General features: G+C 34.8%; 1 protein-coding gene and 1 long non-coding RNA gene across 2 annotated transcripts; one reads left to right on the top strand and one right to left on the bottom strand.

Moving 5' to 3' along the window:
• Positions 1-3400: 3400 nt before the first annotated feature.
• LOC118282049 (senecionine N-oxygenase) lies at positions 3401-23173 on the top strand. Its single transcript, XM_050695347.1, has 8 exons — positions 3401-3618; positions 12101-12300; positions 15032-15170; positions 18717-18888; positions 20026-20298; positions 21797-21957; positions 22414-22554; positions 22955-23173. Exons 1-8 carry the CDS (start codon positions 3544-3546, stop codon positions 23156-23158), a joined length of 1365 nt encoding a protein of 454 aa, XP_050551304.1. The 5' UTR covers positions 3401-3543; the 3' UTR covers positions 23159-23173.
• Positions 23169-26010, bottom strand: LOC126910933 (uncharacterized). Its single transcript, XR_007705528.1, has 2 exons — positions 24639-26010; positions 23169-24528 (listed from the first exon to the last, which is right to left on the bottom strand). It is a non-coding gene; the product is annotated as an uncharacterized LOC126910933 (long non-coding RNA).
• Positions 26011-26191: the final 181 nt, after the last annotated feature.

Here is a 26191-nt window from a genome sequence, read left to right as displayed (position 1 = left end):
AATTCTGCATGTACTTACTTTAGCTGGAGTACTAGAAAACGAACTTACTATTAGGCGGCGCGTGAGAGAACATTTAATCTTCTCGCCTTAGGTGAGGGGTAGAGAGAGAGAGAGAGAGAGAGAGTGTTAGACTCTTACTGACTAAAAACCACCCCGTCCCTACTTCTATTCTTCGAGCCGGGGCTCCGCGGCCCCGAAGCCTTTAATTTGATAGATGAGTAATTAATGAAGTTTATAGTGCTTACGTATGGACAAGTTAAGTAAGTAAGCCTGAAGAATACTTAAAGACGGAGTGATGTCATAAGTGGATAGAAATCCGACAATTTCAACACCTATATACCTATTTGAACGTGATTTCTGGACAATGCTCCTATCTAAATAAATAGTAAGGTATAACGTAGGAAGGTACCGAGGTATCTAAGTAACACTTTCCGTTTCATTGAAATTAAGTATTTTTGCATAATGCAAGCATGCTAGTACTAAACCTAAAGTCGGACACGAGCACGACACGAATTTAAAAACCTTAATGTTTTGCTTGATAAGATGCTTGCTTTATAATTTTAAAGGGCAGCCACAGCCATTAACACATTAACCCATTCCCTTTTATAACTAGCTATGTATTACTTAGTACAAAGTATGTATTGACCCATGCATTAAAAATAGAACAAAGCCAAGCTTTATCTATGAACACAACGACCAGTGTTAATTACGTTCTAATGAGAACCTATTTATCATAATTTTTATCAAAATTGTGTATAAGCAACAAATAAAACTGTGTCGGTTTAACTAAATATGAAGGCTTTTATTCGAGGACTAGCTTTTGCCCGCGACTTCGTTCGCGTGGAATAGTGACTTCCGGCAAATTTTTGGTTTTAACCACATAGTTCCCGATCTCGCGGAATCTCTTCAAAAATGAGATGTAGAAGATATTCCAGGGAACTCTTCAAAAATCAACATAATGAGCTCTGCGTTTGAATTTAATAGATGTATACTCACTTAGGGCATTGAAAAAATAGTTTAAAAACGGACTTAAACTAAAGAAATATTATAATCTTTCCGAACTTAAGATGAAAACTAACTTAAAACTAAAGAAAGCTACGAATTACGAATTTATAACAATTAAAAAAGAAATTATATTACAACCTATCCTCTATGCTATAATAACCAAGCTTAAACTAAATAATTTAAAAGAAACGACTTAAATCTAATCTATCTAATCTAATTAATTAATAAATTAGACTTACAATTTTATTAAAAAACTAACTACAGTAACTACTAATAATCGATATCAAACTAAACCTACGTTAAATAATTTAACCAGAAAACCAGGAAAACCCAACAAATAAACTTATTAATTGACAAATACAACGAAACCAATTTATTTAGAATAGCTTTTGCCCGCGACTTCGTTCGCGTGGAATAGTGACTTCCGGCAAATTTTTGGTTTTAACCACATAGTTCCCGATCTCGCGGGATCTCTTCAAAAATGAGATGTGGAAGATATTCCAGGGAACTCTTCAAAAATCAACATAATGAGCTCTGCGTTTGAATTTAATAGATGTATACTCACTTAGGGCATTGAAAAAATAGTTTAAAAACGGACTTAAACTAACTTAAAACTAAAGAAAGCTACGAATTACGAATTTATAACAATTAAAAAAGAAACACAACATTACAACCTATCCTCTATGCTATAATAACCAAGCTTAAACTAAATAATTTAAAAGAAACGACTTAAATCTAATCTAATTAAAAAAAAAATTAGACTTACAATTTTATTAAAAAAACTAACTACAGTAACTACTAATAATCGATATCAAACTAAACCTACGTTAAATAGTTTAACCAAAAAACCAGGAAAACCCAACAAATAAACTTATTAATTGACAAATACAACGAAACCAATTTAGAATATACGAAACAGCAGGACCACTACAGACAAATAATCATACGACTGATAATACACTTTTTCTACGATAGTACCGAAGCGCTCGGCCGATACCCAACCAAATGAATGTAACGAAACTATAGCGCGATCTATTTCGATCCCAACGCCATCTATCGAGGATAAAGACAACTTGGATTATTTATTTATACTCCGTTCGGGCATTTTCTTTGTACTAAAAGTTTAATTATATTGATATTATTTTTTTCATACCTTTTTACTATTTATTTACTTTTTTTCGATGAATTAAAACAATAACATGAACCGAAGTCGTGTAACGATCGACATAGAATTATCTATACTCCGTTAGAGCATTTTCTTTGTACTAAATGTTTTATTATATTGATATTATTTTTTTCATACCTTTTTACTATTTATTTACTTTTTTTCGATAAATTAAAACAATAACATGAACCGAAGTCGTGTAACGATCGACATAGAATTATTTATAAATAATTTATTTCTTATTTATATTTTTTGATTTTTGAAATAAAAATATATCTATGTCCTTTCTAAGGTTCTAAACTATATCTGTACCAAATTTCAACCAAATCCGTCAAATAGTTGCGGAGATTAATGGTATAAGCATAGAATGTTCGACGTGATTCTTTAATTTGACATAACATTTTTATTTATGAACCGATTGACATGAAACAAACACTAAATGTAAATTTAAGCATCCCACAATATATTCGTGAAAACCGCATCCAACTCGGATCAGCCGTTTCTGAGATTAGCGCGCACAGACGAACAGACAAACAGACAAACAGACAAACAGACAAAAAAAAAGTTAATTACATTTTTGGGTTCGACATCGACATAACAATAACCCCTGCTATTTTTTTTATTTTTATTTTCAATTATTATATGTATAGATGTACAGACAGCACTTTTCTACGATTTTATTATATGTATAGATGGGTAAGCAGAAGCGTATACGTTTGTTAAATGAGACAATTGCATGTCCCCGTCGTATGGATTCAAAACTTCGATATGAGATATTTTTCTAGAAGATATAGTATTACTAGTGCACTTAGGTACCTATGTATAATATATATTGACTTTTATATGTAAGTACATATCTGTATAAAACATTAAGCTATCCCATTCCAGAATGAAACGCATGGACAGGCTCTACTAAACATTGTTTTTTTTTTTACAAAATTCGTAGACAGGGTCGTATTTATTACCACCTTTTTTTCTTAAAAGTCTCATAGCGTTAGGGTTGAAAAAACGGAACCCCTCGTGGCTCGAGACGAACCGAGCGTGTGTGTGTTTTTAAACCGCAGTAGAGCACAGTCGTCTCACTGTACATCACTGACTAGTGTTATAATTACTGTCATTAAGGTTTTGTTGTGATCGATTCACGTGCAATAAGAAAACAGGGTCTGTATGTGAGTCAGTGAGCCTCGGCGGTCAAGGTCATAGAGTGGTCCCCTACTTCAAGCATCCACAACTTTAGCTCACTCTTGTGTTGTCTCTTCGCGGAACGCCACTGATCACCGGTCGCGCGTATATTTAAATTGTCTGCAAGCTTAACTTAACCGTGCAGTTTTTTTTTTATTGTGTTTTTTTTTAATGTTTATCTGGTTATTACAATGGCGTGCCGATCGTGCGTGATAATATTATGCTTGTTAAATGTGATCTTAGAAGTGGCTGATGTGTTTACTCTGGTAGGTGGATTTTCTTTTAGTTTATTTTGTTAATACGTGAGTTTTTTATGGAGATTATAGGCGTGATTAGTGTTAGATTATCATATGGATTTTTAATTTTGAAAGTAACGGTTTCTGTATGTAGGCGGTAAATCACAAATTGCAGCAAAAAGTATTTTAAGTATTTCAGTTCGTTTCACATGTTTTAGATTTATATTTAAACTTACTTCGGAGTCGTTCTGGTAATTAAGTATTAAAAAATTATCCGTTATTGCGCTTACACTTTATTACGTTACGAGATTGTTTATTGATTTGAATGGCTTTAATTGGAATTTGTTTCCTTATTTTTTTTTTGCAATATGTTCCTTAATTTTATTAAAATGCTTGCGAAAACTGCACGCAGACATTATAGGATTAGGTTTTGAAATAAAAAGTGAAACAACTCCGATTTTTTTAACCGACTTCCCAAACAGAAGGAGGTTCTCAATTCGGCCGGTATGTTCGTTTTTTCTATGTACCTATGTACACCGATTATAACTTATCTAGATGTACATTTTGTTTTTTTTTTTTGTTTTGTGGATATGATTCATCAGTCAGTTGTTATCGAAGGTGCGACCAAAATAAAGCTTCAGCTTTTTTTTTAATTGTCCGTAGTTTGATGTAACTTTATATGACATCATGCATTGTGTCTTCCGAGAAGTACGTACAGCTGTGTGCTTTGCTAACTTGGCGTAGGCATCTAATAGGCACCTATTCTTCTTTAAGTATCTATCCTACTTAAAGCTCAATTCTGTCATCTACTGGGAAAAAAGTTTTACAATTTGTGATCTGACAATTTGGTCCCAGGTAATAAGTTTAGTGTCTATAATGATCGCTAGATCATCTATATTTGCACCATTCGTAAATCTTCAAATTCTTATAATACGTACCAAAAAATAAATAGGTAATGTCAGGTACTGTTTTACATTAAAGACATGTCGACAACCTACTTGGACCTGTCCTTAAGGTGAACTCAGAATCTTATGTTGATTTAGGAACATCTTGTTTCAATATTTGAAAACGTATTCGAAATAGGTAACTACATACATACAATGCAATATTTTAACATTGACCTTGATTTAGGTATAGCTAAATATTTTAATGAATACCTAAATCAATAAATAATTTTAAATCGTCGGCGGTATTTTCGAACGGATACCACCTTCAAACCTTCAAGTAGAGAGTGTTTTCCTTTTTAAAGGCCAGCAACACCTGTGGCTCTTCTGGTGTTGTGCCCATGGACACCCGTCCATGGACGGCGTTGATCGCATCATTTTCCCCTTAAAAAAACCCAAAATCACTCACGTCCTTACCTACGTCCACAATACTAGCGGGCAGCGCATGTTATGATTAAGATAGATACGATCAACCAGTTTGCTTTGTTTTGTTCATTACATTTACAATACCTACAGTTTTAACTGAAGCCTTATTAATAATAGTTAATTACATACTTTCGCATCACACAGTTTCCGTGGTATTATTCGCTGTTGATTGTATCAGCGAGTGGTGATGGTACGCCGGTCGCCGACACATTGACACATAGCGTGCGTGCGCGCACAGTTTTGCGGAAAATGTTGTCGAAGGCAAAGCGGGAAGCATTTCGCAACCGGCTGGGCAACCTAGTGTCTCTCCATGTTTGTACACATCTGAGCGTGTGTCCTTTCTGACACGATATTACATATCATTGCAGTCTGCAATGATTTCACAAAACTACTTGAATGCAACCTAGGTATATATAAGTTAAATAGGTAATTGATTTGTACCATACAACGTGTTTAACAATCGAACAATAATTTGTTATCGGATGACTGTTAACGAATTTTAATCAATACCCGTCCGTAGGTACTTAACTAACCTAAGTAGCTATTGTTATAATATTTTCATAGTTTCCAACACTTTTATGATTTTACTCTACTACGAATCTAGAAATCGAATAAATAATTCGATTTGCTCTTTTTAAGTTTGCATTAATTAAAGGCGAGAGTGGATCCGGTACTTTTGAATTTCACTTTTGGTTTCTGTTGGTAATTATTAAACTGTCTTTTTTAATTTGGAAAGCGTGTTATTATGGGTAATTTATGAGATTGGTTGATGGACAAGGCTTGTCGTTCAACAATGGAGCCGTGGAGCTCAGGTGGGCAGTCGTGTCATGGGCAGAAATAATTGCATGTCATTTGTTACAACAGTGAATCAAAATTGTGTTTATTGTGGAAGATGGCCACCGATATGGGTATGATGAACACACTCGTGCTCCTTGACTGAGTTTCCAATGCATATTTTAGTTTTGGTAACCACAATGTGGGCGGTTGGTTGAATCGTGAATGTTTTTGTTTGTCAATAAATCGATTGTCGTTTTGTCATCGTTTTCTTATTGTGAATTTATAATCAGATGCGACCTTCATAAATCAGGACAGGTGTGTTAGTCATGGTCATGTACTCTCATGCTCTGTTTATAGTTGGTTTGATTAGTTTTTAAGTGTGGGGAAGCCATCCTTTTGTACGAATGGGCCGGCTCGACCGGAGTGATACCACGGCCTCACAGAAACCGACGTGAAACAACGCTTGCGTTGTGTTTCGTTGTGTGAGTGAGGTTACCGGAGGACTATTTTGCCCTTCTCAATTTTAACCCTTAAATTCTTAACCCCAAAAGGCCGGCAACGCACTTGTAACGCCACTAGTGTTTTGGGTGTCAATGGACGGCGGCGTGATCCGTCTGCTCGTTTACCGGCTTATTCCATATCCCTGACTATAAAGGGCCAATTCCCATTAGCGTTAACAATAGCATCAAAACATAACTATCTATCTAATACTTACTATTTAAGTGTATTTCTGATAAATAATTATCTACATTTCTTACTAAGAGTTAACTTAACGATGAAAATCATTACAAATCTGCCATTTATGGAAACAAACATCAAATTCGAATTAACTATGATTACATTATCTTTAACCTTTAACGTTATGATATCTATCAAAATTTCTAAGACATTTTGATGAATGACATTTAAAGGAACTATTATGGAGTCTTTGTCGCACAAAGCAAACGCAAGGAGGACGTAATTAATTAGTTTTTATTGCTTCCTGATAAAAAATATTCCTTTGTTCATCATCTACTTCCCTACACATGTACTATTCGATTTTGATAAATATTTAAATGAAATAAAAGTAATGAAGGAAAACCTCTGACAATCGGCTGAGGAAGGTACCCGTAGCAATTAAACTTTTACGACTTAGAATATCTATGTTTGACCCAAATAACTTTGTCGTATTCATTATTTTCAACACTAGAACTAGAATTTATATAGAAATATGTGTACATAATGGAAAAACCTATACTGATAACATAACAGTTATTTAACTGATGTTAGCAGATATAAGCATAAACTAAACATACTTACATAGTTAGGTATCGGGGATATACATAGAACAGTGTAAAAAGTATAAAATTCCCTCACAACAAAAAGTTATTCGTGTGCTTAAGCAACAAATCATCTCGTACGTAATTCATTTAAGTATCATCAATGATTTAAATATACGACGAATCAGAAGATCATTTCAATTCAATGTCTTGTGACGTCTTCACTATACCTCATCTTTTTATTTCATAGTTCTGCGAAACCGCAATATCAATAAACCCAACGCATAGATAATTAGTTCAAAGAAATATGAATTTAAATGCGATTTAGCTCGCTACACATAATAATAGACAGGTCCTGTGTATCCTTGGCAACTTGTAATACCTTCGATTCAAATAAGTTACTCTTAAGTTGTTACTTCATCTACAAGGCTAATCCGCTCTCCGTAACTAGACACTAGACGGGTTTTACGGTCTCGAGATAGCCATTATCCTAAATAATAATAACCCTCATTTTAATAGTGAGATAAAAACAATAGAACTTACTAAGTAGAGTGTTACTAACTCCTTAAACGTTCTTAATGATTTACCTATCATCAGATTGTGATGTCGATATTAATTGTTCCAAACAAATATTGCATAATCCGGTAAACGAGCAGTCAGATCACCTGATGGTAAGCAATAGCCACTGTCCATGGACACCCAAAACACCAGCAGCGTTACAAGTGCGTTGCCGGCCTTTTGGGATTAGGAATTTAAAGGTTGTTTAGGGAATCGTAGATTAGGAAGGTTGGTAATTAGGCTTCCGGTAACCTCACTCACATAACTGAACTCAACGCAAACGTTGTTTCACGTCGGTTTTCTGTGAGGCCGTGGTATTACTCCGGTCGAGCCCCAAAGCATGGGTCTCCCAAATGTATAATTTTAGTCCTATTTAAACTTAAACAATTTAAGTTTCGTTTAAATATTTTGTGTGTCGATCATGTGTCAGTGCATTAGTCACCACATTGAAGCTTACCTACAGATTCTCAGAGCAAAGAAAACAAAAGTGAGACTCTTATACATATCTACATATATTATTCAACGAGCAAACATATTCGTTGACTTAATAGCTTTGTATTTCTACGTACCTACGCAGGTATTATGCAATATAAAATCGGGTTAAACGGCTACAGCACGCCATGGTCCGTGAATACAAAATTAGGAAGATGGTTTTACATTGAAACAATACATCATTACATAAGTCATCAACAAAACAAACGGAAATTAGAGAATCCTAATGATCACGCAATTATCTCATTAAGGTCACATAAAAGTCAGGTGTGGAGTTCTCTAAACCAATGTCTGATGTATGAACTCAAAGTACCAATGTGACGCTACGTGAATGCGTGATGCTTATTAGTTTCAGTCTATTCCCATGAAATAAAAGTTCGAGTCAAATAGTCAATGTCCAAATAGTACCCTTTCAAGGGGTTTTTGAAGCATAAAATAACTCTTACCGCCTTGAATCAGATATTTGGCTATTAACCATTCTGTTTCGCCTCTTGTTCCAAGCTGGGGCAGGGGTAATTTATTCTAAGAAACAAGAAGAAAGAAGTTGTCTAATATTGATTTTGTCATTTAACACACATTTTAAGTAATATGCGTACAATGGGCGGTCTTATCATGTCCTAATAGATCCTGGTGACCTGCAGTAACTAATATTTTTGAAAATAATTTGTCGTGAAATTAACCTCCGGCTTGCATTACCCAATTACATAAAACATGCCATGACACCGTTGAAGGTTTAATTTGAAGTGAACGTGAAATTCAAGGTAATGTGAAAAATGCACATACGTAATTACGTACAAATGTTATGTCATTGTTCATCACTTTTGATGCAAAAAATTAAGGAAAGTACAATAAAATTAAAACCTTGACATAACATAGATAGGCGTAATGTTTTCAAATCACTATGCGTAGGTAATAGGCGATCTATCGTGATGTATTCATGTCAACTTATATCATGTTAAGCCTACAGCAGAATAGAAAAAGTAACAGAGAAGGCAACGACGTTCTGTAATTAACTTAATAAAACTGAACTATAGAAGCACTGAACTGTTGCTGGTTATTTATTTTGATTATTTTCATTATTGGATTGTTTGCATTATTCTATTGAAGACAGCTACAGACTCCGTGATATTACTATCTAATATTGAGATCCGAAAGATACTTTTTATGATGGTACTCGTAATGAAAGCCAAACCTCTGTAACCTTAGTACGAGTATAATTTACGCTTAACGAGGTCGAAACGAGAGCGCGTTCCAAGCTCTGATTGGTTGGTTTATTCGAACCGGCTTGGTTTATTTCGATTACTATAAAGGTAAAGCAAACTTGTACTAAAGGTACAAAAGTCACAAGTGTGACTCTACGAAGTTACCAAGTAAAACAGTCAATGCATAAAATCATAATTTACTTAATAGTATACGGGTTTCACGTGGTAATTTGTGATTATTTAGTATGACAAAAAACACAGCCGCGAATACTAGGTATGTGTAGTGGAAGTGGTCTTGAACGCGTAAATAAACATTTAAACCGAGATGGAATCTTTTCCTTTTAGGTTAACCAAGATTTGGTTTTTAAATTAAAAGAAAAAACATACATAAGCCTGTGTCAGTGTTTTTATCTTTAGTAATGTGTTTATCCTCAAATAAATACGTTGTTTCTTTTTATAATCGCGGTAATAAATTCATTAAACGTTCTCACGGTGCTTAAATCGACGTAGAACTTGATAGTAGGTAACTTATCAAGTATAGTTTTTCCACCTTATTTCCAGTGTACGATAGATTACGGTCTACTAACGTCTCCTTTTAAAATCTTTGACAAACAATTCCTAGAGCTTGTTTATCGGTAGATTTGTGATATTAGTGACCAATTTTAACATAGGCTCCAAAAAAACTTGTCTACATTCTAAAGTGGTTAAATCTACATATGCCGACGTCAATAACCTATCTATGTATTGGTAGATTTGGTTTTTAGAGATAGAATTTTGGCATAAGATCTATTATAGAGTTCTGTTTCTTGTAGCAACACGTATTGATACATAAAGTTATTGATACTATCCACAAGATTCATGTGCATTTAATTTAAGACCTTAACGACAGTGGTGATGACAGTGAAATGATTAGGATTAAATTAAAGACAGTGTTTAAGTTTGTGGCAGCAGCAGTGTTCGGCTTGTTTCTCTTGAATACGAGGGATCAGGAAGATGGTTTGGATAATTATTTATTATATGACGTAAGCATTTTGGTTCGTTTTGTTACTGTTTTCTTATGAATTAGAGCTCGGCCAGCGGTCGCATTTTTTATGGTTTAAGCCGGTAAACAAACATGCGGATTATCTAATCGGTAAGCAATCGCCACCGCCCATCCGAATCCGAATGGACACCCGAAACACCAGAGGCGTTACACAGAGGCGTTTTAGGAGTTTCAGAGTTGTTGGGGAATCAGGGATTGGGAAGAATGGGAAGGGGGATAATTGGCCCCCTGTAACCTCACTTACACAACGAAACACAACACAAACGTTGTTTCACGTCGGCTTTTTGTGGTAGATATAACTTCGGTCGAGCCGGCCCATCCGGGCCGAAGCATGACTCTCCCACACTTAAACACATTTATTAAAATGAAATAATAATTCATACTGCTTTGTACTTTACTTACACCGACTAATAAACGTTTAAAGATGTCACAAACAACCCCCGTCATTGGAATATTCCGAAAAATTGGTTCTGTTTGCGTCATACTGTGTATAAACAATCAATTGATAGTTTAGGTTTCAATCAATGTTTGTTATTCGCTAGTATTTGACATTGAGTTTGTGTTATTTTTTACACTAATAATAGTAACTTCCTCTTTTCCACCTATCTGATGATCAGCGTCTGTATTTGCATTTCCGATTCTTGATGAATTTGAATGCAATGAAGGTTGAAATGTAAATATAAATTATTATTGAGTCAATGATGTGCAGTTTTACTGTACATTAGTTATACTATTCAAGTGTGAGAGAGTCATGCTTCGGTACGAATGGGTCGGCTCGACCGAAGTGATACCACAACCTTACAGAATCCCCGATACCCCTAAATTCCTAACCCCCAAAACACCGGTAACGCACTTGTAACGCTTCTGATGCTTTGGGTGTCCATGGGCGGGGTCTATCTTTTACCATCAAATGATCTGTCTGCTCGTGTGCCGGCTTACCTATATCATAAAAAACATATAACTATTTAGTACATAAATAGAATGTATGTACTCGCATAATGTATGAACAAGACTAGTTTCCTCCGATAGCAATCAGTTTATTTATAAGAAAATATTTTAATTAGAAGTGATTACGTGTAAAATGAGTCGATATCTAGTTACAGAATCATAACGGGTTAGATTCCGGTATGAAACTAGTACGAGTAGGTACCAACTTATCGGATCGGAGTATTAGTGCTTGAAAACATTATTTATGCATGAATCTTGAGATGATCGTGATGCACGATCAATGTTATTTCTTAAGATATAGGTATATTGGTAAAACCTAGGTAATTACTGTTGATACGTAAATTACCTATTGGCTTTAGGTTTTGAAACCTGTTAATTCGCAATTAAATACACACATAGGTATTTACATATGTAGATAGCATAGATTTTCTGAAGACTTATTTGAAAACGGAATGGAAGCAAAAAACAAACTCGATAAAGAATTACTTACCTAGAATAAACTAAATGCTTTTTATTGTTTGAAGACATTTAAAATTCTTATTTTTGGTAGTCATAATTGAACAGCTCCAAAGAGTTTATTGCCGTACTCAGAGTCATTTAATGGTTACTAATCCGTCCTTGGCCATTGTTTTCGATACAAACTTGTTACTAAGGAATAGTTTAAGTAATCATTAAATGACTTGATTGTTGTAGTTAAACAAATTTCGGTAGACATCTTTAGGATGGAAAACGCAGGGACCTATGTTCAGTAGTGGCTGTCGCCATCTTTGTTATCGATGATATTGAAATGAATGTTACGAAAATATTAACTAAAAATGAATTAAATTGCAACAATAAAATAAAGGAAATGTGTTTCTTTTCCAGTCGGCACCGGTGTCCCGAGCCTGTATCATTGGAGCGGGCTACTCAGGGCTGGGCACTGCCCGTTACATGAAGGAATATGGCCTGAACTTCACAGTCTTCGAGGCTTCTAAACATATAGGAGGAACATGGAGGTTCGACCCTCATGTCGGTGTTGATGAAGATGGCTTACCTCTCTTTACCAGCATGTACAAAAATTTGAGGTAATTGTAATTTCTTGCTGTGTAAACACAAATGACCTGACTGTTTTTTTGTTTGGCGAGGATTGAAATGTTTATTTTTAAAAGTGCCATGTAATGTTGTGATTCGGAAACTTTTTATAATACCTAATTCACGTTCAATATTATTTAAGTGCTAGGAAAGTAATAAAAAAAAAAAATGGAAAATTCTTCTTCTTGGATTCTAGTTCCCTTCAATTCTAAAAGTCGTCTGTCACGGAAAGTTCGCCAATCGAGACTGAGCAAGCTGATATTGATATGACTGTAGGTTAAACAAGACTTAATTCTTTAACTCGCTAAAGAATATCCAAGTACGCTCACTGCACAATTAAAGATTGCATTATATTTGGCAACCAAAGAGAAATTGCGGATATTAGATAATTTACTTTTAAAATAATAAAACCGGTCCATTATACGATAAAGCGGCTGACCAATATAAGATCCAGTTTCTTACATCGACGTCATAACACGTCTCTCCTTTGATCTCCAAACGAAAAAAAACTGTCTCGCCATTTATTGGTTCTTAAGTCTTATTTTGTAAAAAGTAAACCACTTAATTAAACATTATCTAGGTAATTAAATAAGGAACCATTAAATAAGGAACCTAAGGTGTTATGTAGGCAAATAGTCTGTTAGGCAAATAGATTTATCGAGATTTAGGTTTTCTGTACCTACGTGATCTATAGCATATATAGGATAAACAGTACTAGGAATAATGTGTCTTAGGTTATTTAGGTTACGGTTTGACTATAGAAAATAATATAATAGGTAACCGCGACTTGACTATAAAAAAACTAACTTTGTCAGTTAGTACGTTTTTTTCGAGGGGCAAAATCATCCACTGACTTCTCCCGCTTGGGTGAAGCAAAATGGAGTACTCTTACTGACTAAAAACCACCGGTATCCCTAATATTTCGGTCACCGACTACGTTTTACGGATTGCACGGAGCCTTAATTAAGTTAAGGGGAGTTCTTTGTACAACTGTAGTTGTCGATCATGAGGATTGTAATGACACACACACACAACTTCACGCCTTTTAGCCCCGAAGGGGTAGGCAGAGGTGCACATTACGGCACGTAATGCCGTTATACAATGTACACCCACTTTTCACCATTTTTGTGTTAAGGTCCCATGTAATAGGGGTGAGCCTATTGCCATATTCTGGACACAATTCCAGACTCCGTGCTACTACCGAGAAATTTTCGAAAATCCGAAAAAAGCCCAGTAATACTTTGCCCGACCCGGGAATCGAACCCGAGACCTCTTGTTCGGCAGTCGCACTTGCGACCACTCGACCAACGAAACAGTCTTGTTGGATTGTAATGAGTACCTCCTGAATAATGCCAGTTAATAATATGAAACCAATGAAAGTCGTGCTAAATTATTAGGTATGTACTACAAAACTTTTATAAATATTCATTGAAGAAATCTTTTATTAACGTCATAAAAATGATTATTAAAGGAAAATACCGTCTGCTACATGAATAAAATTATTGAAATAGGTAATTTGTAGTCGGATACAAACTAACTGTCATAAATACATAATTAAACTCAAGGACCGTTTTTGTGCAAGCTCTTAGTGTTAGGTTTTAATGAGAATGCTATATATGTATATATAGACCTGGAAGTGATAAAATATTTATGAGTAATCTTGAAACAAGTTGAGGACATTTGTTACTTAGTAATGTACATGCAAAAAGCACGTTCTTCATATGTAACCTTAACGTTGTTGATTTATTTTTGTTAATAATAAAAAATATAAAATCTTTATAGTCAAAGTACACATAAACATCTTAATTAAAATCATAGATCTCCATAAATTTAGAATACCTGTACTAGGAACAATAACGTGTGTCACAGAATAGATACATTTTGACTACATAAGTATGTATAAGGAAAAGTTTATGTGGAAAGCTATGCTACGAAATTGTAATAGGTAAGCTGAGAAACTATGTGACTATGTAACCAGCTGCGTAGCTGTGCGAGGAATTCGCAGCTCGAGTATGCGATGTATCGATAGTAGGGAAGCCATCCGTAGCACGCATCTTTCCACATAAAAACATAGCTTAGCTGAGTCCGTTTCCACCAGTGCTAAGCTATGTGTACCAACGAAACGCATCCACAGCAACGTACTATAACAGACACTTATGTATAGATTTGTTGGGTTTTTACGTCTGTATTTATCAATAGCTTTTGATAGATACTGATTGGGATTTTGAGGTTTTAGATTTTCCCACTTCTTATTTTAATGAACTTTTAATTGTCGATCTAGATAGGTACCTATCTATTAATGACTCTATCCATCAATGACATAACTTTTCAGTGAGCAACGCTTACCTATGCTTTGGTGCAAAAGAAGTAATCTAATCCTCATAAAATGTTATTATTTTCTGAATTTAAAGCCTTAGAATCAGACTCTCATATGGCGAGTGGTCGCAAGTGCGGCTGCCGGGCAAAGTGTTACTGGGATATATTTCAGTTTTCGAAAATTTCTCAGTTCTCGGCTCACCCCCATATAACATGGGACTTAAAACACAAATGGTGAAAAGGGTATACAATGTATAGTAATGTGCACCTATGCCTACTCCTTCGGGTATAAAAAGGCTTGACGTTGTATCATGTACCTATCTAAAGCCTTAAAGCCTTTTAAAACTTATTGGTTTACTTGATGTTATTTATACGGCAACGGTACTAAGTGCACAATATGTGTTTCAGAACAAATACTCCGCGTCAGACGATGGAGTACTCCGGGTTTCCGTTCCCTGAGGAGACACCCTCGTATCCAACGGGACCCTGCTTCTACAAGTACCTGCAGCACTTCGCCAAACATTTCGGATTACTCGATAATATACAAGTAAGTACATATGAAGAGAGTTAAGAGTAATAAGTACCTAATATGTAGTATAAAGTTTTCTAAGGCGGGAGAAGTCATTTGATAATTTTCCCCACGCAAAAAATGTATTTATAAAGTTTAATAGTTTTTTTATTATTGGGGTTTGAAAAATCTTTACATATGCAAAATTTAAACTATTAATCGCCGTTATCAGATTCGTTTAATGGTGACTTAACCTAACTTCTTAGTAATCGTTTTCGATACAAAATCGTTACTAAGGAATAGTTTAAGTAATCATATCGTAATGTCTCTAAATTTGTTACGAAATTAAAATAGATTTTATTGACAACCATTTTGAGTTTACTGTTTTTTTTTATTAATACGTATCACAAGGAGATATGTAAAAAAGATATAAAGTTATATTCCTACAAACTCTGAGCATTCACAAATTTCAGATTATTTTTTAACATTATGCAACATCGTGATCGCATTTTTTAAAAGAAGATCAAAACAATATCTTGTTTGTAGGTATTTGGAAAAATACATTAAAAAGTGTCGTCTGTTCTATTTTATTCGTGCCAATTTGTTTACGAATTCGTATTAGTTAATATTGTGTAATTTTACCTCCTCGAGAGAATGTTGTAAGGTGCTAGGAGGGAATAATTTCCATTCAGCCGGCATTGGGGTCACTGGATAGGAACAGGTTCTGCATACATAACATAAACACCTCCGTATGAAATTTAACCTTTACTCGAAGCCTGCTTTTTATTTTATTTGACTATTTTTAAAAGTTAGATTGACTGATTTTTGGTAAAGACTTTGACTTTTTTTTTAAACGTTGCCCCACACTAGAATTTTCTACGCGTTTACTGACGTAGGTACAAGTTCACAAGTACATGACCACTAGACCTGAAACAACAATTTGTGGATCACACAAAGAGTTGTTTCCTGCGGGAATCTAACCCACTACCTACACGTTGTACGGCAGCCAGTTGCCCAGCCACCGCGCTAACCGTGAAGTCAAAAAAAATAAATAGGATAAACCTAGATATTATGTATTTATGCTTCGTCTATCTGATTGATATACATAAATCGTTGATTGTTATTTTTTACATAGCATATGTTTTACATAAATAATGCTATTTAAGCTGGATTATGATTGCCGTCAATGCGATTTTAAAACTTAAGTCTAGACTGCATCCGTTCTCTCGAAAGGTTTAGGTACAGAAGAAGCTATGAGTACATAGTATCCATAGGTACGTATCCATAAATATCTTCTCTTTGTCTTGTTTTTTACATGCCAGCCAAGTGGAAATATTTCGTGCAATTTTGAGGATTGGTACTATGATCATTGGTCAAGTGGTCGCAAGTGCGACTACCGGACAAGAGGTCTCGGATTCGATTTTCGGGTCGGGCAAAGTACTGCTAGGCATTTTTGGAATTTTCGAAAATTTCTTAGCTATAGAACGGAGTCTAGAAATGTGCCCAGTATATGGAAATAGGCTCACCCCCTATTACATGGGACTTATAACACAAATGGTGAAAAGTGGGTGTACATTTCATAGCGGCATTACGTGCCGTAATGTGCACTTCTGTCTACCTGGGAAAAAAAGGCCTGACGTTATTTATTTTTTGGAACTATCGATAAATCCAAACGATTGTTGACCCAGAAACTCAATAAGTGCCTGTATGATATGGCTATTAGTTTCATACGTTACAAAGATAATTACATAAGTATAGCATTAAAAGTGTAGGTCATGTAAATATTTACACGAGAATCGAAGTCGCTAAACCGCAATTGAAATCGCTCCCTGCTTCAAACAGTGTCAAGTGTAAACTTGCGAGGTGCATGTAGAACTAAGTGAAATCTTAAGCTAATGTAATGGCTTGCATAACTTGAATGTGTGAATAAATCCAGCTTATAACGGTCAAGTGGGACCTAAGTTATGTGCTACTCTTACTTTAACTTAGGTAACATCTTTAATGTAGCTGTAAGAACAGTGTCTTTGCCAGACTCTGGATTTTATTGTTGCACATAACTTTTACATTGCATTTAATCTATTAAATGGCTTTCGAATTACTACGCTTAGAAAACCTTGGCATGATCCCAGTTTTATCCAATTTTTTGTAAATACTAATAAAAGTAGGAAGACATCATCTATTGGACTTTTTACTTTGAAACCCTTTGATACTTACTCTATACACGTGGAAATAGGCAGTTAAAAATAGCTTTTTGCAGATAATGCTTTTCTCTTCATGTCTTAAAAAAATTAAATGGGTTTGATGGGTTGATGAGGTAATCTGATGTTATTGCAAGCGCTACAAGATTCTCATTTTCATAACACAACACCTACATTTGATTTGCAAACACTAGACAATGAAAAACAGACAAGCATAAAATTCCCACACGCGTCACAGTTTTTTCTGAATCTTTTGTAATAAGAAGTTTCCAGCTATATTTGCGTGACGGTAATGAATGAATCTGGGTTGATTATGTAAGTAAATAGTAAATAGTAAATATAGAATAATAATAAATCCGTAATCACGGTAACTACTTACTGTAATATAGTTTTACAAATACTTACCGTAATAGTTACATACTATTATGATTATAAATAGAATTTATTGTTTATACATAGATAATGATTACCTATACATAGTTTAGGGGCGAATCTCTGAACAGGTCTACACTTAATTATCCTGTCCTATTCTATTGGATTTTAGACGTAATGTCAATAATTCAGGGATATTTTAAGCCAAAATTTATAATCAGAATTCGCATTTGTTCGTTTTACTACTACATAAACTAGTTAGGTAGCGGGTTTATTTTTATTATTTATTTATTTATCTTATAAATGAACAATAGTGTGACCTTAAATCTAAACTCGCCAAACTGTTACGTTTGATGGCGAGGTAAATAAAGCTGTGGCCATAAGTCAATCCGTGGAATTGAATCAGGATGTACCTGTAGCTACAAAGGTACTATAAATAATTTTGTTCATTGCCAATTGCCATGATGACGTGACAAGAAAACCTGTATTAAATGGTGTTATTGTTGTTTATCGCTCACACCATGGTTCACGCTGGGCATGCATAATTCATTGGTTTTCATAGATATGCTGGAACATGTTGGATGAATACTAAGGGAACGTGGGATTGTTCTCCCGAAGTGCTGGTGGCCAACATTCTTCGATGTACAGATGCACTGCAGTAATGTAACTAGGTAGATAGGTACTAGTTATTAGTATCCTGTATTTATTACCTACTGAAATAGTGTCGTACTAAATTAATGTCGTCAGTAAATAAGGTTTTAAGTCTATAACTATTCTTGTATTACACGGGTACGGACCAAGAGTCCGTGGAATTTTATAACCATTGAAATGATTGATTAAACCATTGAAAAATATATTACACATATTCTTTATAGGATTGCGCAACGCAGGGTAGGCCCATTAAAAAATCTAAACACCTACAAGTACCTATAGTTGAATATTAAGTTATTCTGCACGGGCATTGAACAAGAATTGACCAACGTGTCTGTCACTAAATACCACATTTTAATTGCAGTTGCAGAGTCTGGTGACACTAGTAAGATGGGCGAATGACCATTGGGAGGTGACGTACACAAAGACAGACACGAAGGAGAAAGTGACTGAGGTATGCAACTTCGTGGTGGTCGCCAGCGGAGAGTTCAGCAGCCCCGTCATACCAGACGTCGAGAGGATGAATATGTACAAAGGTAGTTTAGACATTAAATACATCCTGAGTTGAGCTTTATTTTATATTGTGATCTTTAATAATCGTTCTTGATAGTCACAGTAGTACATATAAAAATAATAATTATACACAAAGACAAATAATATAATAGTTTTTTTTTCGTTTTATCATCACGCCTTTAATCCCGGAAGGGGTGGGCAGAGGTGCAAATTATGGGACGTAATGCCACTGTACATTGTACACCCACTTTTTACAATGTATGTTGTAAGTCCCATGTAATAGGTGGTGCTGGTGAGCCTATGCATACCGGGCACATTTCTAGATAACTTGCTACTACTAGAAATGTTCGATTCAAATAATATAATAGGTAAATTAAAAAGCCAGCCTTAGTGAATTGGTAATGACTATTTCGCAATAATTTTAAATTGCGTTAAATCGTTTCTTGATCAATCAGGTCACGATTAAGCATCGTGGTTACCGTAGCCTCCTTCAACATATCTGGCCTCCCATTGTGCCAGGTTTTTATACGTGCCTGGCACTGGCGGTAATAACCCCAGCAAAACTAATATGTCGGATAATAAAGTAATTGTACTTTTTGCGAAGGTACTCATATTTTCCTGTACTTTGCAAGCTTGTTTTGTTCGGCAGTCACGTTTTGTGGGCAGCTTTGTTCAAGGATTTCTCTTGTGTTTCGTATTTTATTTCAATTTTAAATCCCATAACTGTATTATTGTTGTGTTTATTAAATTAAACGACTTGATGTGAGATGACTTGTATTTTACATTATATTACATGTTACAATATTTAATATATAAAGTAGGTGCGACTGCACTCGACACACGTAAGAATGACAGTGGTCGTTGACCTCAGACCATAGTGAAGGGGTAATGACATGAACGAATGATACTAAATTAGTGATGTAACATCCCCCTTCTTAAATTAATCTATATTAATTATTTTTTGTATAATTAATTATTTTTTATACAACTCCATACTTTTTGAGTACAAAATCGTAACAATATTTTTTTAAATGAGTTTCACAAAAAGATTCGTAATTTGTACTTTATGCACGTAGATAGGAAAATAGTAGCGTCTATAACACTCAGCAAAAAAACCGTCTCGTTAGAAATTACTTAAATAAAAAAATATATGTTTCCAGGAAAAATAATGCACAGCCACGATTACAAAGACTCCGAAGAGTTCCGAGGTCGCAGAGTTCTCCTCGTAGGCGCTGGTGCTTCAGGACTGGACCTTGCGATCCAACTATCCAACGTGACAGAGAAGTTGTTCCACAGCCACCACCTCAACTACAACCAGCCAGAGTTCTCTCCGACCTACGTGAAGAAACCAGACATCGACTCCTTCACTCCTACTGGCGCAGTCTTCGTCGACGGTTCCACTGAAGATTTTGATCAAGTCATATTCTGCACAGGTAATTCAATTTTACGGTTTTAGTCGTCATTACAGACCTACTAGGCAATTGACCAACTTTAGTAACTCCCAGAGAACTACATAACTTCACGCATGACTCCCATAGAGGTGGGCAGAGACAATGGACCGCCAGTTGCTACGACTCTTATATACCTCTTTCGCTTAATCAACAGTCATTAGTCTTTTAAGATATAGACTATATCTTAGAATAGTACTGCATCTCCTTATGTTATTTTAATAGAAAAATTCTGTATAGTCCATTGAAATGTTACATGAGCTTTACATTTTTTAGAGGACGCAATTTTATTTTTTGATCATGTAGGGGGGGTCAATAGAAGCTTAACTTGAAGTTTGTGGGGTCGCCACCCTTGTCCCTCGGCCGCCATCTTGGAAAAAGGGATGGAAACACTTTTTTTGCTATATCTCGGAAACTATGCATCGTAATAAAATTTTTAAAATCATAATTTGTAGAAAATTATTTTGCCCTAATTTAACAATTAAAGAAGTTATAAGTAAAAAAAGTGAAATTTTGTTAATAAAATTTTCTCTTTTGCTTTATAACTTTTTTTTTACATTTTATAAATAAATGGCTTCAGACCAATCTTGTAGAATATTTTTGCCGTGCGTTCTCCGCCCTCTAACTTGACAACGGTTCACCATGTAAAAAAAATTTAGACAAAAGTTGTAGAGAATTTTGTATTCTACAATATTGATAATGAATACAAATACCAAAAACCCATAGAAAATGAGATATTTCCAAAAAACCGCAAAAGAACGATTTTTGGGACCTTTGACCCTGAATTTTAAGAGTTGCTTACACCCTACCATATATACCATGGTTTTGAGACAAGTTTTAGGGTGTCAATATACAAGTATTTACAAAATTATAGCTGGTCATCTCGCATTCCGAGATTCTTACCTAATTTAAGCTTATTTGACTGGACTAATTTGACGAACCCGGTTAACTTCGGAGCGCTGTAACTGAGTTTCTAATGAATGAAATTGAAAACAGTTGTAGGGAAAAAATTTTCTCGAAAAATATTCTACAAGATTGGTCTGAAGCCATTTATTTATACAATGTAAAAAAAGTTATAGAGCAAAAGAGAAAATTTTATTAACAAAATTTCACTTTTTTACTTATAACTTCTTTAATTGTTAATTTAGGGCAAAAAGTTATTAAACATATTTGTACGCAAAATAATTTTCTACAAATTATGATTTTAAAAATTTTATTACGATGCATAGTTTCCGAGATATAGCAAAAAAAGTGTTTCCACCCCTTTTTCCAAGATGGCGGCCGAGGGACAAGGGTGGCGACCCCACAAACTTCAAGTTAAGCTTTTATTGCCCCCCCTACATGATCAAAAAATAAAATTGCGTCCTCTAAAAAATGCATAATTCGGCCCTCAAATTGTAACATTTCAATGGACTAGTAGGGACTTCATTCGTTTGGTGTATTGTAGAATTGAAAAGCTGTAAGTACAATGTCAATATTTCAGGTTACAACTACGCACACCCATTCCTCGACCAGAGCTCAGGAGTGACAGCGTCGCAGAAGTTCGTGCTTCCCCTGTACCGGCACACTGTGAACATCAAACGGCCCAGCATGGCCTTCGTAGGAGTCTCCAAGAAAGTCATCAATAGAGTTATGGATGCTCAGGTAAGACTTTAATAAAAGTAAAAGAGTATGTACGAAATACACAAACATTAGATTCCTTTGATTGTGTTCTGCTGAAAGTGTAAAAGAAATGTATTTAATATTCTTCTTACGTTAAACTTAATCTAATCTCCTACAAAAAGACCAACAGGGGTCTTTCTTACCTACAAAGGTGCCAAACATATCTTGACTGCACGGTTCGCGCAGTGGCTACCGTGCAACGTGTAGCGGGTTCGATTCCCGCACGGAGCAACTTTATGTGTGATCTACAAGTTGTTGTTTCGGGTCTGGGTGTCATGTGCATGTGAACTTGTATGTTTGTAAACGCACCCACGACACAGGAGAAAATGCGAATGGGTAACGTTAATTTTTAAATATAAATAAATATGACCCTAAGATAATGTAGAATTAAATAATCGATTTTTTTTTTGTTATTGACGACCCTTCTTTCCACTACAGGGCCAGTATGTAGCAGCTCTAGCAGCCGGTAAGTTCGAGCTGCCCCCTCAGGAGGCCATGCTGAAGAGCTGGCTGAACCACGTGTATGAACAGCAGAACATGGGCAAACGGATCGTGGATGTCAACGTGGTCAGCGATATGGTGAGTGTTTCAAGTTGTTGTAGATACAATTAAACGTAAACGTAATGCGATCATTTCCAAAAATGTAACTAGTTTCTATTTGGTTTCATACTTCGACCAAGTTGCACACAGGTCGTAAAATAGACCGGCCGTAAATTGGCGAGTTGCCTTCCTTTCCTTTTAATGTAATAAGCGTTATAGATTTTACGGTTGAATACCACAGATTCATAGCATTACTACTCTTGAACTTTACAGCTACCGTATATTTTGAAAAGAGCACCTATTAGCTTCACTTACGGACAGACTGACAAACTATTATTTATTTCGTCATTTGTTGACATTTCAAAAGTACTTATGGCTTAATTGCAATAAATGATTTGACTTTGATTTTATTTTATACTTACTTTTTTCTTTATTCCAGGATGAATATTTTGGAAACCTGACCGCTGAAGCAGACGTGATACCCGCACCGCCAGTGTTGACGAAAATAGCTAAATTTAATGGAAAGAACCGTCTAGATGACTTGTTGAACTACAGAGATTATGACTACAAGCTCATTGATTCACAGAACTATGAGAGAAAGTACATGCCAAGGAAGGAACTGCCTTGTCCCATCGAAGTATAAACTATGAACAATTTATTGTGAGACTAGCTGACCCAGCGAACTTCGTACCGCTTTCGCGTAGCAATGATGCTCTACTTTATTTTGTATAGCTGAGTTATGTATGAGTCCCTATTCAATTTGAATTGGAATCTATAAATATCCTCCATATAAAAATGAATCCATAATTTCCTGATCTCACTATACCTGAAAAGGACTTTACTAATTAAAAAAAAAAACAAAATATATTTTCATAATAGTGTTTATTTCATAGGATTCAATCATTTCACTGTCCTGCAGGCGCCTTATCGGCTCTGATGACAATTTTGTGATTATCTGATGGCATGCGGTCTAATGCATTTGTGAATGTCTAATGCATCGGTCTAATGCAACTAATTCATTGTGTTAAAGGAAAAATGTTTGAAGTTGTTCATCACAATGGATCTCTTTATGAGTTGTACCATAAAATATATTTGCAAAAATGTATAGTCTTCAACAGGCACTGGCAATAAGGAACCTGTTTGATGATATATTTAAATCCCTGAATCTGCAAGAATATAAATATGTATACAGGCAATTGTATAGTAAATTGTACCACCATGTGGCTCGTAAAATACTGCCACAATACTTTACATCATTTCAAATTAAAACTACTTTTAACCTCGACATTAAACAGCCTTCCACGGCAGCTTTAGGTAGTAGGCTTTACTACGAACATCTTGTTCATGCCACTATAAAATACAACATGTTATAAATGTTGCTGATTAAGTCTTCGGATTATAGACTATTATTAGTAATTTGATTTATTGTTTATAAAATAAACACATCACTGACGCGACATATTTTGCACCAGCTACATGGTTTTAAAACTAAAAAAAAACGTTTGTCATTATACTTACTTCCTAAAAGTAGGCAAAAAATTGACTCGTATAACTTTTGTTGCCCCAAATGATGTCATTTGAAAGCAATTATTGTACTACTGGATATGAGTCCAAAATGAACCAATGAATGTAGTGGCTCTGGTGGCGGTACCAATGGCGTCAATTTGACTTGGCCGCTGGCTCAACACAATCCAGAGGCTTAATTTTTTAATTTCAATCCCAATGTGGACACACAATGTTCATTAGTCCAATAGCAACAATTTGCTCTGAACTGTAATCAATTGCCACATTATAACTGAATGCAGCTTTGTGGGGATTAAACACAACATTTCTATCTTGATGGATTAAACACAACATTTCTATCTTGATATTGATTCAGTTTAAGTTCATTTCGCGCTTCGCGATGCTCATCAGTTTGATTTACTCTTATATTTCTTTGACTTGCCGTATTTCGAGTTCTGCGGCCTAAGCTTGTACGTCTGGTTGGTAGCATTGTTAAAAACGAAATTCCAACTGAAAATAAAAAGCTCTCATACATTTTCTGCGTAACCGTGTATACCAAATTGTAGTATTGTGTAGTCATCAAAAGTTACTAAAAATCAATAATGAAGATGTGAACTTACCTTGATTAACAAACACTTATTAGCAAATAAAAATCTTCTTAGTCTTTAAAACTCGAAGAAATATTAAGATAATCTCTCAGAAATATTGAAAATAATACATTTAATTTTGCATATTTTAAAAAACGCGCAATACGAATGTCAATGTCATTCACACCAATAGACTATATTGAAAGAGCATCGTTTGTTCGAAAACGTGAATAGAAACTTTAATTTACACAAAATAAATTTCTGAACACACGCGTAACTGTTAATAATTTGTCATTATTTCTGAACGCACGCATAATTAATATTTGAGGAATTTCTATTAATGCTTAATGCACTTTTCAACATTTTCAATAGATTAAAAAAAATACAGACAATTGTTTATTCACCCTTTTCATAGTTTATGCATAAATGTCAATCATTATTTACAGAATTTGAATTTAGAAACAACAAATATTTGACATGTACAAATGAAAATTTATCGAATCTAGCTTTTGCCCGCGACTTCGTCCGCGTAGTGGTGTTAGTGGTCAAAATGCTGCCGTATGTCATCTAAAATGTGAATTACTTGAGAATATGTTACTGTTAGCATTTTTAAAGATATGTATTCCAAAGAAACCACGACCGCCGATTCATCATTTTATAATCATGATGAAAAGTAGCCAAGGTTATCTATATTATTATCCTTTAATTTCCTATATATTGCCTATCAATAAAAAAATACATTGTTTCGTTGTTATATTCCAAAAAAAAAAACATTCGTGCAAGCGTAACCTCAACACAAACAGGATTACTTTCGCATTCATAACATTAGTATGGTAGTAGGGATATTGGCGATTTAAATAAGTATATGTGTATTTAAATAAGAATCGAACGCGAGTGAAGCCACAGGCAACGCATTAACGAAAATGACGAATTTTCAAGCAAACATTAATCTCCTCTATCAAACATACTACGCCTTTTACTCTTTTTATTAAAAAGCCTATGTTCTTTCGCTCCTCATTAAGTGTCTAAATACAAAATTTCACTGTTACAGCTTTAAAAATGACGAATTTCCATATGACCATTCATCCCCTATTTTTACCCACTCTCCCGTATTTTTTGCAATAAAAAGTAGACCATGTTCTTTCGTTTATCTTTAAGTGTCTAAATACAAAGTTTCACTGTTACAGCTTTTAAAATGACGAATTTACATATGAACAGTCATCCCCTCTTTTTACCCATTCTCCGCAATTTTTTTGCAATAAAAAGTATCAAGTAAGGTCTATTCTATCTCAGTACCAAATTTCATCAAAATCGGTTCACTGGTTTAGGCGTGAAAGCGTAATTACAGACAGACAGAGTTACTTTCGCATTTATAATATTAGTAGGGAATCTATAGCATTTGTTTTTTAGTATCCAATAGCATTTATCCAACAATGAACTTTATCCAATAGCAATAAAGCTCAAATTGACTCTACGTATTAGTTAGAAAACGTTTGTATGGGATAAAGGAAAGGGCAGTTTTTAGGGTTTTTCCGTCAATTATTTGATATTTTCTCACCTTTTAAACCTTCCCTGGACTTCTACAA

Source organism: Spodoptera frugiperda, chromosome 8 (genome assembly GCF_023101765.2).
Source record: "Spodoptera frugiperda isolate SF20-4 chromosome 8, AGI-APGP_CSIRO_Sfru_2.0, whole genome shotgun sequence".
NCBI classification, from domain to species: domain Eukaryota; kingdom Metazoa; phylum Arthropoda; class Insecta; order Lepidoptera; family Noctuidae; genus Spodoptera; species Spodoptera frugiperda.
The sequence above is the reverse complement of the archived record's forward strand: the minus strand, read 5'-3'. Positions and strand labels throughout refer to the sequence as shown.

Bases quoted from the DNA above. Each gene is read 5' to 3' on its own strand.
- LOC118282049 (XM_050695347.1), top strand. From the start codon at position 3,544: ATGGCGTGCCGATCGTGCGTGATAATATTATGCTTGTTAAATGTGATC. The intron at 12,301-15,031 runs GTAATTGTAATT...TATGTGTTTCAG, and splicing joins AGCATGTACAAAAATTTGAG to AACAAATACTCCGCGTCAGA. The intron at 15,171-18,716 runs GTAAGTACATAT...TTTTAATTGCAG, and splicing joins GATTACTCGATAATATACAA to TTGCAGAGTCTGGTGACACT.